Source organism: Marmota marmota, unplaced genomic scaffold, assembly GCF_001458135.2.
Source record: "Marmota marmota marmota unplaced genomic scaffold, marMar, whole genome shotgun sequence".
NCBI lineage: Eukaryota > Metazoa > Chordata > Mammalia > Rodentia > Sciuridae > Marmota > Marmota marmota.
The window spans coordinates 8,534,233-8,552,281 of NW_026000164.1; the positions used below are offsets into that span (position 1 = coordinate 8,534,233).

An 18,049-nucleotide genomic window follows, 5' to 3' on the forward strand; every position below is an offset into this window, starting at 1 on the left:
GGCATTTATACACAATGGAGTATTACTCAGCACTAAAAAATGACAAAATCATAGCATTTGCAGGGAAATGGATGCATTAGAGCAGATTATGCTAAGTGAAGCTAGCCAATCCCTAAAAAACAAATGCCAAATATCTTCTTTGATATAAGGAGGGCAACTAAGAACAGAGCAGGGAGGAAGAGCATGAGAAGAAGATCACCATTAAACAGGGACGAGAGGTGGGAGGGAAAGGGAGAGAGAAGGGACATTGCATGGAAATGGAAGGAGGTCCTCATTGTTATACAAAATTACATATAAGAGGAAGTGAGGGGAAAGGGGAAAAAAAGAGAAATGAATTACAGTAGATGGGGTAGAGAGAGAAGATGGGAGGGGAGGGGAGAGGAGGGGGGATAGTAGAGGCTAGGAAGGGCAGCAGAATACAACAGACACTAGTATGGCAATATGTAAATCAGTGGATGTGTAACCGATGTGATTCTGCAGTCTGTATACGGGGTAAAAATGGGAGTTCATAACCCACTTGAATCAAAGTGTGAAATATGATATATCAAGAGCTTTGTAATGTTTTGAACAACTAATAATAAAAAAAAGAAATGCAAAAAAAAAGAAAAAATGTTTGCGATTTAAAAAAAAAAAGATACTAAGCCTGACTTTCTCCACTTAAGTAACAGATTCAGATGAAGAGTGGAGGGGCCTATGAAGAGACTGGGAGAGGAAGAGGAGGACAAGGAGGAGGAGGAAGTATGTTCTGAGCCTGCTAAGTTTGAAGTGTTCATGAGACTATCACGTGCTCTTGTCTAGTAAGTAGAAGAAAATATAAAATATTAGCACTTAGTGGAAAGTCAAGGCTTTAGTAACTATCCACCTGAAGGACATGACTAAAGCTTTGTAAGTAGAAGCAATCACAAAGGGAAGCGATTGGGAAAAATGTCAAAGGAAGAACAGGCTGGCTATGGGAAGAGCCAAGGGGCGGGAGAGTGAGCAGGTGATGAGGGAGGCAAGTACAGCACCAGGAAACCAAAAGGAGAAAGCTGCTCAGGGAGACATGGGGGTGGGCCGTGACTGGTGATGCTTACATACTTTAAAAAAAAAAAAATCTTTTACAATGATCAGGTAGAACTTTTGTAAAAAAAAAAAAAAAAAAAAAAAAAAAGAAAGAAAGAAAGAAATCAGTTTTTGAGAAATTCTTTTCAATCAAGACAGGTAAATATCACAAAGATACAGGAAGATGAGGATGGGGGTGATATCACTTTTAATTATTAGAAAATTACATGCATCCACATTTCAGCAGAGCAGGGGAGCGGAAGAGGATAGTCATGGAATCAAGGGGTCATGGAGGACTCTCAGCAAGGGACAGGTTGGTGGGATGATCCCTAGAGGAAGAAGGTCAGATGAAGGGATTTTTTTCATGAAGGATATTTTAGAGAAATGTTTGTTACAGAAGAGAAGGGCAATAAAGAGGGAAAGTTTGAAGCTTCATGCAGAAGAGGAAGTCTGTGACTGAGCTGGGGGCATAGAGAGGTAGCGGGGCCAGGAGCACATATATTAGCCCTGAAAAACCAAAAGCAGAGACCTTCCTTCCATTGCAGAGACGTTGAAGGAAGTGTTAAGAAACAGAAAATCATGCTTAGAGATGCTGAAGGACTAGAGGGGAGTTGAGAGACGTTGGGTTGGATGTTCAAGGGATAACTGAGTTTAAGGGAGGTTTGAGAAGAGATGTAAGAAGCAGAAAAGCAATCTATGCTTTTTCCACCAAATCAAGACTATTTTCATTCTTTTTTTCCCCTAATTTGTTATATATGACAGCAGAATGCATTACAGCTCATGGAATCAAGAGGTCATGTTACACATATAGAGCACAATTTTTTCACATCTCTGGTTGCATTCAAAGTATATTCACACCACTCGTGTCTTCAGACGTGTACTTAGGGTAATGATGTCCATCTCATTCCACCATCTTTCCTATCCCCCCCTTGCCTCCTCCCTTCCCCTCCTACCCTTTGTCCTATCTAGAATTTGTCGAATCCTTCCTTGCTCCCTCTCTCAATCACAGTATGAATCAGCCTCCTTATATCAGAGAAAACATTTGGCAATTGGTTTTTTTGGACTGGCTAACTTCAATTAGCATTATATTCTCCAACTCCATCCAGCTATCCCACTCCTCAGTGTATACCCAAAGAACTTAAAAACAGCATACTACAGGGACACAGCCACATCAATGTTTATAGCAACACAATTCACAATAGCTAAACTGTGGAACCAACCTGGATGCCCTTCAGTAGATGAGTGGATAAAGAAAATGTGGTATATATACACAGTGGAATATTACTCAGCAATAATAGAGAATAAAATCATGGCACTTGCATGTAAATGGATGGAGTTGAAGAATCTTTTTATTCTTAAATCTTAAGTCTCAGACAGAGCTAGAGGAATTTGTCTGTAGAAGAAATTTCAGTTGTTCCAATATGAACATGAAAGAAGTTACATTGGGCCCATGGGCCGTAACACTTACAGAGCTGACTAACAAAGCAAGCCATTGTGGAGGACATCGACAATATATAAATCTTAAGACTTCTAGCTCTCAGAAGGATCCTAGAAGGTCGTCTGAGAACATCCACCTTCAAGGCAACACACTCCACACACATGCACAGGCGACACCATGCTCTGTGGAGAGCTCAGACACCAGGAACTCGTCCATGCTGGGAAAGAGATCCTCCCCCTGCGGTAGCAGAACAGGAGAAGTGTTGAGCAGGGAAAGCCCATTCACAAGATGCAGCCAATGGGAACCAGAAGCTCCAAAGATCTTCTCCAGTTTGATTAGACACACAAAATATCCCATCAGGTGTCCGGATCCTTGAATTCAGTTCCCAGAAGAAGAATTTTAAATACCAAGGGACTGGTCACAGGAAAAGTACAAGTTTCTTTGTCCCCTGAACATATCAAGTCCCACAGAGAACATGGTGTTCATCATTGAGACCAGCTCATAAATCAGGATCTTTGACCTCACCTCAAATCCTGGGTCCTTGAGGTTCTTCTTCTCAACACTAAGTATAGCAAAGAGGGAGAAAAGATTACATGTGGCAAAGAAAGAAGCTGTGTCCTGTTGCGCCCATGCCTTCTGCCCTGCTGCCCATGACTTGGAGGTCTTTCTTCATTAACTGTAGTGCGACTCAAGATGCACCCCCACACACACCTCAAGGAACAGCCCGTCTGTAGGGCAGCTCCCAGCCTGGGGTCGCGAAGAGCAGAATGATGGATGGACTGCCCCCCCACAGAGAAATCACCACCTGCCAGACCCAGTACCTCAGTTCCTGAAATGGAAAACTACCAGCTAAACTGAGCACCAGGGACAGGAAGCAGGAGATGAAGAGAACAGCAAAGGAAAGGAGAGCAAGGAGAGCTTTGATGTGAGCCTGGGCTCAGACATCTTGAAATCCTGACAGGGTCAACAGGGTCTTCCTCGTGTGTCTCCCCAGGGACGTCAGAAGCAAACCATGGAAACTAAAGATAATTTCACAGGTGAAAGAAATGAGGCCCCAAATTTTAAATGGGGTGAAGACTCCCCTGGAAGGTCACAAAAGAAGACTAGGTGTAAAAGATAACCAGAAAGATAGCAGTAGGGATTGTCCAAGTAGCCGTTTTTATGGAGATGAAGTAGAATTTCTCATGTGAGCTTCTTATGCTCTTCCCAGAGATGCTCCAAGACTGCCACTTGCTCCTTAAATTGTTATCATTTATTTCTCAGTCGCCTATGAAAAATAGAAAGCTGCTCAAGCCGGAGAGTCCCAGAGAGCTGAACACCATCCGTGGTACCCACTCAGGCACCTTGCACTTTAGCCAGAGGAAGGCAGGATGGGTAAAGGTTGCAATCTTCACACAATAGAAGAGACTGAGCTGGAGGCCCCTAGGCTGACCAATAACCTATCATAAGGCAACAGTGTTCTCCATAGCAACCAACTGATTCCCAGTAGTGCAGTGATGAACCCGTTGCCCATCACTACCACCAGGCGCAGAAGGAAGAAAATAATAACGATGATGATGACTTCCCTATGGGTCACCATACCCTTTGGAACCATTTGATCTCCAGTCATTTCTCCTGTGGACAAGATGGGTCCCAAGATTTCAAGGGTTATTTCTGTTGGTTGGAAGGATGTCCAGGGTATGTTTGTATCTCCAGCTCCTCCAGTGCAGAGGTTAGACCAGAGTAGAGGATGCAGGCTCTCTGATGGGGGAGAAGAGAGGGGTTCTTCTCTCCAGACTAGATGCAAATGTGGTCAAGGCTAAATTTCCAGAGTCTGACTGCCTGCCTATGAATTTGCCTGCTCTCCTGCCTTTCCCTGCCCACTGTCAACATCGGCACAGATAATATGTCAGGCCTTTGCATTGGTGTCCCTTACCCAGGCTATATTTACCTAAGCTAACACCTGAGACATGACCACACACTTGCTGGCCGCTCAGTAATGGAATGCACAGGCTCACTTCCTACTGAGGGTCAGAGGACACCATGGACACATCCATGGAGGTGCAGTCGCTCCGTTCCAAGCAAGGCTACAAATGCCCTCAGTAGTGTTTACTTCTTACAGCAACGCATGAACTAGGTGCTCCAAGAATACCCCTTGGATAGAGAAACAGAGAGAAAACTGAGAAAAACCTCTACTCAGAAGTTAACGAGAATCTTTATTGCCTGAGAATCCTCCATCATAAAATAGAACATTGAAGACAATTACATAAAACAAAGCAAAAAAAATGTTTTTCAATTCTTTAAACTATATTTTAAAATGGCATCTCAGGGAGGAGCCCTTACTGAGACAGCTATAAAACCAGTGGGATGTGACAGGGACAGCTCTAACTCAGGAGACTAGACAGGCTTCAGCCCAAGCTGCACCCCCAACTGTGAGCTCTTGGATATGCCAGTCACCCTTCTGTGCCTCATTGTGTGCATCTGCAAAATGTGAAAACTGGCTGTTATAATGCATAGGATTGTCTTAGAATCTCAGTATTTATCTATTTATTTATTTATTTATTTATTTAGTACCAAGTATTAAACCCAAGGGCCCTCAACCACTGAGCCACATCCCAGCTGTTTTTATATTTAGAGACAGGGTCTTACTAAGTTGATTGAAGCTTCACTAAATGAGGCTGATTTTGAACTCACAATCTTCCTGCCTCAGCCTCCCAAGCCACTGGGATTACAGTCATGCGCCACTGCGCCCAGTTAGAATCTCAGATTTTAGACTGCAAGAAATAAAGATAATTTCACAAGTGAAAGAAATGAGGCCCCAAACTTTAAATGGGATGAAGACTCCCATTGAAAGTCACAAAAGAAAACCAGGTGTAAAAATGATTCCAAGTCTAGGGACCTTTGCCATAATTAGCATTGTAATTTACAATCCTATCTTCTTCATCCTTAGCTGGAGGCAGAAGACCAGGTTTTGAGTCTTGTTATAATCACAGGCTATGGATTCACAGGGTCATCATTTAATTCCTTTAACCTCCTCTTTCTTCTCCTATTAAAAATATGGATCACAAAAAAATGTGAGCATAAATATATGAAAGTTCTTTGAAAACTAGAAATCTCTGTACATGCATGAGACATAATTATGATGATGACTGTGACTTATTAGAATGACTATCTTCCATACATCCTGTAGTCTGACAAGTGGTCCCAGAGGGATCAAGGAGAGTATCAGGAATGCAGTGGAGGTTCTGGGTACCAGACGTTGGACCATCTACATTAACCAGAAGGGATGAAATAATTCAAGACTGTATTCTTCATAGGATTGAACATCAAAGAGTTAAAAAAAAAAAAACAACAGTCAACACCCAGATTAGTGCAAATAGTTTTAATACTTCACAGAAAACTGAGTGAGCAGACATTGTTCTAGATCTGTTGTAGCAACATAGAAGACTTAGAATTAAGTTTAAAAAAAAAAAGAATGAGGGTGTGTTAATGGTATCCCCATCTCTTAGCCAGAACAAAGAGGGACTAGAATGAAGAATAGTTATTCTGCATGTCTTTCCATTTCCAGTCTCCCTCCAGGAGGAATTGTTTGTCCAACACAGGGACCAACTGTAGTGACACTGTGTTCCTGAATAAAGGGAAGAAGGTACCACACTCTTGTGGAAATGCAAATTTCCATGGAACACAGTTCCCAGCTGCTTCTTCCTTCTCGTGGTTCCTCTGGCTGATATTTGGCTGTTTTCCAATGAAACTTGGAGAAATGAGGCAAAGTATGGGCTTATAACTCTGTGGTTTAAATAACCAGTAACTTCTCAATATGGAAAACTCATATCTTTTCCATCCACCTCCTACCCTTTCAATGGCTCCTACCATGAGAAAGATGTGCAGTTATCCCTCAATTCACTTAGCAACAATTTTTTAACCATCTCCCATGTCATATAACTCCATGAAAAGCACTGGGCACTGGGGCTGCAACACTGAATTACACATTTGCCCTGAAAGCTCTTTTTGCACTAATCCTAAACCACAAACATTTCCTGGGCAATTAAATTAACCCCAAGCAGTGAACAGTCATTTTCATTTAAAGTGTTTTATGATTTTTATTGTGATTTTATTTTAATTTTTTTATTGTGGTGAGTTTTTGTCTGTGGCATTTTGCTTCTAAAATTTACATTATTTTCTTAAGTAGAATCCAAATCTGAGAATTTAAAAATTTTCAGAGTCTTTACAAATGTAATCACGAGCATGGTAGCATAAGAATCTAGAGCAGGTTGTCTAGCTGGGAAATTCTCAATTCAGAAAGATTTCTGTCAGAATAATTTTTTTTTAAAGATTGATCCAAACACATGCTGTGGTTCTAAATATCATTCACCCTCCCAGGCATAGGGTACAGCTCAGTGCTAGAGTGCTTACCTAACAAGGGTGAAGCCCTGGGTTCAATCCCAGCACCAAAAAGAAAAAAAAAAGTTTCTAAACATTGTGCATCCTCCTATTCTCATCCCAAGGATTCTCCAAATAGTTCAGCAGCAGCAGAAGCAGAAGAAGCTCCATTGTTGTAAGACAAGAAAGCTGCTTTCTTGCATGTTGGCAGGGGACAAAGCATCAGGAAAGGCGGTGGAAATACGCTTATGTCAAGAATGATTAGGTAAGGTTGGGGTACCACAGGGGATTCACAGAAGGGAAGGTGGCACATTGATCTGAAAAGATAGGCTGGAGAGAGACCAGAGAAAGCCAGGACAGTCAGGATGAGATACCGGACTTTTCCTTTAATCAAGGTGAAGCCACCAGACACTTTTAATGCTCATGAGTTAGAGTTTAGGAAAGGAGGCTGAGAATACCACCCAGTGAAGAACTCTAAATAGAAGCTCTGGCACAACTCAAGGGGTGTGAAAATGCGGCAGAATTTGAGTCAGATCACCAGGCCCTTTCCACCGGAGACCTTCAGGAAAGGGCTGCAGAGATGCCCAAGGACAGACAGTCTTCCAAAAGCTCACAGCTGAAGAGAGGGGACGGAGCAGTCACCCTGATGCCCCTGCCTCTGCTGCCCCCACCCAGCCCTCTGTGGCATCTGCTCCCTCATGTTGCTGCAAAATGAGTTTAAAAGGAAAAGCCCTTTGTGCTTGATGATGAGGCTACTGTGTGTTCAGTTGGTGCCCCAATTCAGTTAGACCCAAAGGTTCTAGAATATTAGTGTGGCCATAGCACCAGTTTCCCACAAGGCCCCTCTGCTCTGCCTCTCGTCCCTACTCTCTGTGCTATTTGCCAAAATCTCCTCTTTTAAAGCTTTAATTACCATTTTCCTAGAGAAAATTAATCAGTCTGCTCTCCCTTCTCTGGGCATCCCCCTCTCTCTCTCCTGCTATAGCTTGGACTCCAGCTAACATGGAAACGTAATTTTGGGGGGGGTCTCAGATTTCCAGGATTGTTGGACAATTTACCATAAAATGAAGTTATTTATTTGAAATTCATTGTAACTCCCTTTCTGTCATGTTATTTATTAATTACTCCTCGTTTGACTAGTTCAAACGTATGCAAATTTATTATTAATTATATCTATGTACTACTTTGTTTACCTCATAAGATACACAGAATAATAGGAATTTGAAGAAGATAAACAGCAAATGGATATTGAAGTTGATGATTTTCTTCGTACTCTCAGTGTACAAGCTCTGTCTGGAGATTAACATCCTAGGCAATAGCATCCAGGAGGCACCTCCTTGGTAACAGCCGGGAAGAACAGAATTATCAAAATTAAGACTTGTTCGAGAATTCCCTTCTTTTTCCATCTATCTTCTGTTGTCCAAACCCTAAAAACATTTCCACGTCAGACAGTTCCTTTTAATGCAGCATGTAGCTAACACATGAAATCATGTGGTATGTTAGCACAACGAGCTTATGTGTCCTCTGAAGTAGCACAAAGCTCTTGTGTGTCCTCAGCCTTCCAGGGGATCAAACTGAGAAAGCTTCCTGGGTAGAATCAGTCTTTAGGACACAAAAGATGGGAATGGCAAAGACTGGCAGAGAAAGGAAAGAAGGGAGGAAGAAAGAAACATGAGGGACGTTTCAATTCTCTGGTGGGCCAAGGGATAAATGGTGGAAGGGAAGGAGATGTGGGGAGATGGAAAGAAGCTGTACTGCAGAGAGACTGAGATGAGGAGATGAGGAGGCAGCTGGTGTCACAAGGGGGGTGGTGTTGGGAATCCAGGCCACTAAAAACAACTTTTGTTCGCCTATGGAGACCATTGATGATGATGAGTACAAGTCTTCACAAAGGGAGTGTAGCTTGGAGAATGTTCTTAGGTTGCTTGCACAGAGAGTCTGACAGGCCTGTGAGGAAATGAGGCCATGAGCTACGGCCAAAGGGATTGGGACTCAGATTAGGGTTCAGCCACAGTGAAGGAGACAGGGGGAACACAGAGAGATGGAAAAAGATTTAGTGGGACATGCAAAGAGTGGGTTGTGGGGAGAGGAAGAACTGAAAAGAGAAAGTACCCGAACCTTCTGAAGTCTTGCCACATGGGACTGTTCATCACAGTACTGGTTCCAGATGTGGGTAACTTAAGACCCAGATCACCCTTTGTTCAGGGCCTTCAGAACCTATGAACTGGCAGCACACAGGAGGCACATCTTCAGGGCCTTTCTCAGCTTGGGGCTGCTTAGTACCAAGATGAGGGAGTGCAGGTAGATGCTTGCGTAGGTTAGCACTTCCCTGACCCAATGCCAGTGACTCTGGATGGTTGTGATTTTCATAGCAGAAATGATCAGGGACAGGAAATACGCGTTGTAGAAGATAAAGAAGAAGGCAAGGGACTTCAGAGCCATGCTGTGAGCCTGGATGCTGGGATCGCCAGGCCCAGGCCTGCCGTTCCTCATGTGCCCCATGTGCCGGTATAGAGAGAACATGAGCAAGAAGATGGACACCAGGAACAGAAGGAATGGAATGAGCCACATAAACCCCACATTACATGAAAAGTAGTACCGAGAGAAGGTCAGTACTGCTGGAGCAGCAGTACAGTTTCCGTGGGGATTCTGGGAGTTGATCGTCTCAAGATTAACTGCTTGTTCAATGGCAAAGAAGCTGGCTGACAGGCCACAGATGATCAGGGAGCCCACCAGCAGCCTGGGCACTAACCAAGAGATCCTCCACTTCAGCCAGAAGAAAACAGGGTGGGAAAAGGACGAGATCTTCACACAGTAGAAGACGGCAAGCCAGGAGGTAAGCCAGACAGAGAGACTGTTGAAGAAGTTCCAGAAGATGTTGAGGTAGCCAATGTGGTAACAAAACTTAAAGGAGGCCAGGAAGTTGTTCAGGATGCCCATCCCATGCAGGCAGAACCGGGAGACGGCGAGACTGGTCACAATCATGTCGCCTGCGGACAGTGCCTGGCACCGCACCCACTCCCTGCCCAACACAGTGATCACGAAGCCATTCTGCAACATAGCAGCCAATGACTCCAGGCAGAAGATGACCATGAAGATCAAGGTAGTTGAGGAAGGCATCTTCTCCAGTGAGGGTCAGCTCAGATTGGGTCCTACTCTACCGGCTGAGGCACATCTGCAGGGAAAAACAGAATCTCTGGCTAAACCATCTTGTTGAGACCTGACACTTAGAAATCCCTCTCCCTGGATTCATGCAAAAGCCCAGCCACCAGCAAAGCCCCATCCCCCAGGATTTGAAATGACAATAATGGCAATCTCCCTTGGCATGCAAATGACTCTCAGCTCAATGACACCTGTCTTAATTTGCATAACCTGCATTTGCCTATTCTTTTTCAGAGCCAGGTGCAGGGAAATGTTAATAGGATAGAGGATCCATGGACGGTTAAAATACCCATATTTTGCGCCTTGTTTCTTCGCTAGGGATCGCACCCAGGTCCTTCTGCATGCTTAGGCAAGGGCTTTACCACTGAACTACATCCCCAGCCCTTTTTATTTTCTTTTGAGACACCCTGTTGTTCTGTGGCCCATACTGATGTAAAACAATTTGGGTGATTTCAGATTTTATTCAAACGTCAGTCTCTTCAAACTTGCAATCCTCCTGCCTCTGCCTCCTAAGTGTCTGGGATTACAAGTGTGTGCCACCCCACCAGCTTGCCCATTATTTCTTAACTGTACAATTTCTTTCCTAACTTTTCTTCAAAGGTTGACATGACCCTAATTTCCCTTCTCAAAACACAAAACTTCCCTGTCCCTTCATGCCTTGTGTAGATATCTTATTTATCAACCTCTAGGCACTACATTAAAAAACAAAACAAAACTTCCCTCCAGAATGAGTGGAATTTGCACAGTGCTTAGAATTACCAAGGAAAGTCTCCCTAACCACTGACCTCTCACACTCCATATTGGAATTTGTGGAGTCTCCAGCTAAAATGTGAACATTCCTGACACATTAACCTCAAATCTCTTAGTTGTTAACACCTCAGCTCCAGTGTGTTTGACGAATGGAGATTTATCAGTGCCTAAAAAGGCTCTGAGGAGATGAGAAAGACTCCTAATGAGAAGGAAGGAGAGACAGAGAAGGAAAAGTGACCCCGAAAATACCTCACGGTGGGAGCCAAGGAAGTAAGAAGAACCCAGAACAAAGTTAGCCCACAGGAGGGACTGCCTGGTGTAGGGTGAACCCCCATCCTAATCTTAAGACAATACCAGCTGACCTGTCAGAAGGCCTGGCCTTCATAGAGTGAGTTCACACATGATACATTTTGCCTTCATGACCAGCCACATAAACTCCACCTTATCTACCCTCCTTCACCCAGGTCCCTCCATCCCCTTTTGTTTTTCTTCTTATTTTTTTTTTTAATGCATAGGCTTTCTTTCCTTTCATAGCCTACTTCAGTATGCCACAAAGTGGGACTGGTCCAGATCAGTCAACCGGAAGGAAGAAGGGTAGGTAGCAAAAAGCTTAGGTTCTGGTGAGAGACTGAGAGAAATAAAAGCAAGAGCAAGCATTTATTGTTGGAGCTCACGGGAAAAGAGAAGCAGCTAACTCTCAAAGGTGGCATTTGGTTGAAGAGCTGTTTCTTTTTTAGTAAGTTTTCAAAATGTTATCAAAGAGCGGAGGATCGATCCCGTCTGATCACCTGCCTACAGCCCATCTTCAGGGTCTGGTCTCAGTTCCTTGCCTGATTCCCTCTGGCTTCTTCTTGAAGACAGTGACAAATGAGTGGCTCCTGCGTGTTTCACAACATTTTGGCTCTTCTGGAAATCCTTAGGCAAGAGGCCAGCTTTGTGATGTCATCAGCGAACAAGTCGAGGCCGTGGTGCACATGCCCTGTGGTGGCCACGTGGAACCCCCCCAGTGTGTGTGCTGTGCTCACAGGCACTTCATGGTACTTGGACTGTCACCGAAACACACAACCTGACAGAACCGGTCTTCTCTGCCAGCACTTTCCTGCTCTACAGTGAGTTTTCTCTCATGTTTCAGTGTCCTTAGGAGGAGGTCGAAGGAGTACCTTCCCCAGGTACCTGTTCCTCCATCTCCCAGTGCTTCAATAGATGTGTCTCCTAGAGATCCCAGTCTGCCTCATGTCAGAGCACAGCAGGATGACGGTTTTCAAGAGTCTTTCAAATATGAAACAACAGCCAGGTGCAGAGGTGCACACCCATAATCCCAGCACCTCCAGAGGTTGAGGCAGGAGAGTTGCAAGTTCAAGGCCAGCCTCAGCAACTTAGCAAGGCCCTAAGCAACCCAGCAAGATCTGTCTCAAGAGATAAAAAGGACTGGGGATGTGGCTCAGTGGTGAAGTGTCCCGGGGTTCAATCCCCAGTACCAAAAACAAATGAAACAATAATCAAAATACTAGTTTTTTTCTCATTGAAGTTAAGTCTCCTTTCTCTTTTCTAAAGGTATCTCACACCTGCAACAGAAGCTGATAGATTCTTTTCTGTAGCATGATTAACAAATATTTTTGGTAGTTGGGGCGGGGTGGTGTTACCTGAGTTCTCTGCGAGATGATGCTGACACCAAACACATCAGAGCAGGAGGCTGGACTCCAGGTGGCAGATTCTGCAACGTGTTACTTACACATTCTCCATTTAAATTCTCTACACTATTTATTAGGGGTTTTGTTTGTTTTCATCCCATTGGTTTGTTTTTTTGGTTTTTTGTATGTGTGTGTGTGTGTGTGTGTGTGTTTTAATGACATTCAAAAATGCATTGGGTCATCTTAGAGATGTGAAAATACATTCCTTTGGACAAGGTTTGTAAATCTTGGTGCCCATTCCCCACTGGACCTTTGAGTGACCTGCAGAGCATAAATATATCCATGTCCCTCCATGATTTCACCAGGTAACTGATGGCCTGTACCAGTGAAAGTGGAGGAGGAAGGAAAAGGAGCGTCTTTAATGGCTAGACTGCATGTAAATATTAAGGTCAAACATGCATAAATCAAATAATTGTTTCCCTACAGAAGGAATTTTAAATATTTTTCCTGGCCCTACAGACTTCCTCTAACTCATATATTTAGGTAAACGAATTAGGATAAAACATTGGTTTTAATAGCAATCCTACATAAAGTAGAAATTTCACTTTCTTTTTAAAAAATATTTTTAGTTGTAGATGGATACAATACCTTTGTTTTATTTATTTATATTTTATGTGGTGCTGAGGATCGAACCTAGTGCCTCACATGCACCACTCAAGCACTCTACCACTGAGCCCCAGCCCCAGCCCCTAGAAATTTCACTTTCTAAAAGTAATTTTGAGTATTTCTAATATCCAATATCTTTAATCATGGAAATGTGTAAGGAGGTCACTTAATATTATTTAATAGTCAGGTAAATTTACATACTTTCAAATTAAAGTTATTATTGTAATTATAAGGCCAGCCTCAGGAGATTCTAAGTCAACTTTTATTCAGATCTTCAGAATGGCTCTTTCTTATACCTTTGGAGCAATCAGAAGCAATAAAATTAATCTCTAAGAAATGAATCAATCAATGCTCCTTCCTTAATATCACAACTTCCCTATGTCTAACATCTCCTGGAGGGATGAACCATGTTCCACAATTCCTAAATCACTGACACAGAACCACGTTTTCCAGGGATTTCTCAGGGATGCCCACATGTCAGAGAGAACCTGAGAGAGAAAAATCACAAACGCTCATCAAACACAGCTGCTTGGTTGACATCTGTTTTATACACTGAGCATCCACGAAGATGTCAACGACAGAACTCCACTCCACTGTAAACAACAACTCTGAAGCTGCTGTGCTCTGCCAAGAGTCAGCCAGAGGGGCAGAGGACAGAGGGAAGCAGTGTTGTACGCTTTTCTTCCTTCCTCAATACCCTCCCGAATCAACTGTAATGGGATTTCTTTAAAAATTATTTTTAGGGCATGAATTTTAATTAAAAAAAAAAGAGAAGGGAAAAGAAAAGTCATTTGGAAAGCTGGAGAATGGGGAGAAGACGAACAAAGACACTAACAGACCTGAAGGAACTGAATCCTATGTGAACACAAGGAAAAGGCAAGAGTGACTCAGGATTTGCAGTGCCAGGTGCCTATGGAGAAAAATGGTTAAATGTCGATTTAACATTCAGATCGGAGCTGGGGGTTGGGGGTGGAGCACTACCCTGTCACACGGGAGCCTTGGGTTCCATATCAGCGCCTTTCCTGTCACCTTTCCCACCCCCTTTGCAAGAGAACAACCACCTGTCCCCCACCCTAGGAAAAATGCAAAGGTATATTCTCTGGAGAGGAAAAAACAGGATCTCCAAGCCACAAGTGTCCCCAACACAGCTGAGGAAAGCCACTGTGCTGAAAGAGGACAATCAGGTGAAAACTGTGTTTCCCTAATGAAGAAAACTACCTGTAACCTAGAATTCTCTCTCTGGATACTCGGGTGCAAGGATAAATTGCAGATGGTCCCTGACTTAGAGGGGTTCAACTCACATTTGTTTGTTTGTTTTAACGTTGTGAGAAAGCGTTGAGACTTCCTTGGGAACTCCACTTTGAATTTTGGATTTTGATCTTCTCCCGGGCTAGTGGCATGTGGTTTGATATTCTCTTGTGACACTGGGCAGCTGCGGCAGCAGCCGTGTGGCCACCGCTTCCAGTCAAGCCACAGTCACCAACACCCTGCAGTGTGCCACTGCTAGGCCATGACATTTGGTAGGTTGGATGTATTCAACGCTTTTTGACTGACAATGTTTTCAACTTACATTGGAATGTGACTCATAATAAGTCGAAGAGCAGCTGTATAGACCTTGCAGACAAGCACAACCTCAAAAAAAATATTTTTTCTTAAAAGTTTATTTTCTATGTCCTCTTTTCCTGGGAGCTATTGAAGAATATGCTCCTCCAAAGCTGGAGAGCACAGCAGGATAAAGACTGTGGCTCAGGCAAGATGAGATCCAAGAGGGAGAGGTAGAGGGCTCCACCAGGATGACTGTAAAGTAGATCCCAGCATGGAGGGAGGTGTGCCGGCATAGGGACAAGTCCAGGCTGGAGCGGGACAAGAGGCTCCAGGAGAAATGTTCCCAGGCAAATAAAATTTTAGGATATCTGATGCATCCAAAATTCTTGAGAAAGACTTAGGCCAATGATGAAGTGTTTGAGAGCGGAAAGCAAACCAAACAGCAATTGCTAAGTTGAAAGAAAACAAAAATCTGTACAGAAAGAAAAAGAAATTGCAGTTTAATATCTGGTTCCACCTTGGGTAGCATGTACATTGTCATAATGTTCTAAACACTGAATACGGATTGCACCAACATTACAATAAAACTACATTGAAAAAAAGGGCGACAGAAAGGGTATGATGGCTGGGGCGAGGTGGTGGGTGAGGAAAAATCCAGGTTTCATCTCCCTAATGGAAAGGATACCCAAGACTGAAAAATCAAAAGTAGCAATGCAAGCATATGATTCAGAGACAAAGACATAAACACACACACACACACACACTCACACTCACACATACACACACAATCAGACACAAGAAGTGTAAGTAGTTGCCTTGGGAAATGGAAGAGATGGGAACAAGAACCGCTGTTTTTGTTTTGTTTTGCTTTGTTTTCAAAATAAATCTGGTAGAATTATCTATCTGGTTCTTTGGACTACATGCACATATAACCTTGATAAAATCTTAAGGGGAAAAAAATTAGAAAAGACAACATAAGGAACAGGAGGTATAGACCCCCCCAAAAACCAAATAACACTTCCTTGGTGTTTGTCAATGGCAGGGTCTTCTAGAAGCAAAGATTTCTTTTCCTCTTGACATTAACTTGGACTGCTTTGCTCTGTGTACAGAAATCATACGATCTGATATTACTCATAATTTTGTAAAAACTTTCCAAATATGTGTTTTTCATTATCATTTGGAGAAAGAAAGGGTAGAAATCAATATGAGTCATGTTTCCAAAATGGCTTAATCATCTTGCTAAAACAAAAATTGTAATCCAAGATTCCCATTTTTTAAATGGAAATACCTTGATCTCCTTGCCATTTTTCAGTGGTGTTTTTTCTCCTGATTTTTTTCCTCTCCACTGTCCTCCACCCTGTTCCTCCTCCCAGCCTCTAACAGCCCCCACCAGCACGCATCATCACACCACTCCTCCAGCAGCAAGACAGAGGGCAGCATTGGTGGCAGCTGGTGAGGAAATTTCTCAGGGTGAGGCCCAAATATGGCGCCCTACATACCACTCTCCTGCAGTGCTGGGAACTGGGAGTAAAACGAAGAAACAGACAGGCATCCAGCATCTTCCCAAAATGAGTTGGAAACTCCCATATTTCCTATTAAACTCAATGCAGAAGAGGAGGTATAAAAGTGTTCCCAGCCTTTCTGCTTCTCCTGTGGATCCCCACAGAAAATCCCCATCATTTTAATGGTCTACATGAAATGAAAAAAAAGAGAGGAATTTCAGTGTGGCTAAGTAGGGGTAGCACTTCCAGGTGGATAAACCTAGAGGGGATTTCAGAACAGCTTTGGAAACTTCTCTGGGTAAGGAAAGTGAACCAATAGCAAATAGGTAGCAGGTGCCCCAACAGGCAAGTCAGGGGATGAGTCCATTTTTCTCCCATCAGATCAGGAAAACAAAAGTAGGTATAGAAAAAAAAAATGTTTTAAAAACCACAATGTATTAAGTAGATCTAGGAAAGAAATACAATCCCAACCTGAACTAACCTTTTTTGAAAGCCTAATATGTGCCTGGCATTTGTGCAAAAAACATTTGCATCACTGTTTTTCCATATAATCTTATTTAAGAATGCCATACACACTCTAGTGTTGCTCTTCATTATTAGATACACTGTCTATGCCTCTATTTTCTTCTTAGAAGAATGCAGTGCTGTGGCCACTCTACCTTTACCCTGAATAGAGAGAGCATCACTGATGTCACTTGGACCTCACAGCATTTTGCATTCCCTGGTGGAGCCAGAAAAAACCAGCTTTCTCCCCCTGCCATAGAATCTCAAATTTCTGAACCAAGGTTGCTGTTTGGAGTAAGCTAGCAACTGTCTTCTCACCTCCCTGTTTCTCTTCTTCCCCGTAATATTTCTCATTTACCACCAGGTGGCAATGGGTAAATACGCCCAAGCAGGCGAAATTAGAAACAGGCTCAGAAAAACAGCATGTCATTCCCAAGAAAGTGATAAAAATAAAATGTTCACCAGGAGGATATTCTACAAGTTTAAGTTCTTTTAGTGCTGGTGGTCATAAAGGCTTCTAGTTCGGAAGACTTGGCCTCCAGTTTTACTGCTGTCACTTTTTTCAATGTAATCAAGGATAAGTGTCTCCCTCCTTTTCACACTCGATGTGTACAATCGTAATAATGAACACTTGGCAAGTCATGAATATTCGATGAGGCAAATATATAGATATTCTTGTACATTGTTAAGCTCTATATATCTGTTAAGTAAAACAGACACAACCCAGAAAAGATAATGAATGCAAATCAAAAGAGACAAAATGGAACTTTGCAAGTTGTCTGTTGTTTTCCTTTTCCAAAGGGCAACTCCCACCACATTCCTATCCAAAGTCTTTCCCAATTTAAAAAAATAAAAAACAGTCTTTTTCTTACTAAGAAACAAATCTCAAAACTTCTAACGGTGTCTTCCCAGTGTTTTGGAATCCTGCTCTCTTTCTGAACATTCGGAGGCACCTGACTTCCTAAAAGGCTCTTCATTCACAGAAGCTGCATTCAAAACCTTGAGTAAATATTCTAGATGCCCCAGATAGCATGAGATCCCAGGATTCCACTCCTCTCTTTTTCACTTGCTTCTGGGAACTTTCATCTCTTTCTTTTTCCTCAGTCTTTCTGGAACAAAGCCCAACTTAACCACTGCCTTGGTCCCTTTGTGCGGCTGTAAAAGAATACCTGATACTGAGTAGTTTACATAGAACAGAAATGTACTTCCCACAACTCTGGAGGTTAGAAAGAGCAAGATCATGACACTGGCATGTAGTGAAGATTTTTCTCACTGCATCACCCCATGGCAGAAGGCGGAAGGGCAAGAAAAGGCAAGACAGCAAGAGGGGGCTGAACTCATTTTCATAACAAACCCACTTTCATGAGAATGACATTAATGCATTCACGAGGGCAGAGTCCTCATGACCTAATCACCTCCTAAAAGTCCCACCTTTCAACACTATTGCATTG

General features: G+C 42.9%; 2 protein-coding genes and 1 long non-coding RNA gene across 3 annotated transcripts; all 3 read right to left on the reverse strand.

Annotated features, from left to right (window-relative positions):
• Window positions 1-3,191: 3,191 nt before the first annotated feature.
• Tas2r60 (taste 2 receptor member 60) lies at window positions 3,192-4,088 on the reverse strand. Its single transcript, XM_015493871.2, is given in 3 exon segments — window positions 3,192-3,498; window positions 3,584-3,893; window positions 3,896-4,088. Coding segments are annotated over 3 exon segments (810 nt in total).
• Window positions 4,089-5,945: 1,857 nt separating this feature from the next.
• LOC107149159 (taste receptor type 2 member 143-like) lies at window positions 5,946-11,073 on the reverse strand. Its single transcript, XM_048786786.1, has one exon. It carries the CDS (start codon window positions 9,956-9,958, stop codon window positions 9,056-9,058), a length of 903 nt encoding a protein of 300 aa, XP_048642743.1. The 5' UTR covers window positions 9,959-11,073; the 3' UTR covers window positions 5,946-9,055.
• A 1,494-nt stretch (window positions 11,074-12,567) lies between these two features.
• Window positions 12,568-16,615, reverse strand: LOC125611614. The gene is made up of 2 exons (XR_007341825.1): window positions 16,092-16,615; window positions 12,568-15,064 (listed from the first exon to the last, which is right to left on the reverse strand). It is a non-coding gene; the product is annotated as an uncharacterized LOC125611614 (long non-coding RNA).
• Between the last annotated feature and the right edge of the window lie 1,434 nt (window positions 16,616-18,049).

What these genes read in the sequence shown, in the direction of transcription:
- LOC107149159 (XM_048786786.1), bottom strand. Translation starts at nt 9,958, where the DNA reads ATGCCTTCCTCAACTACCTTGATCTTCATGGTCATCTTCTGCCTGGAG.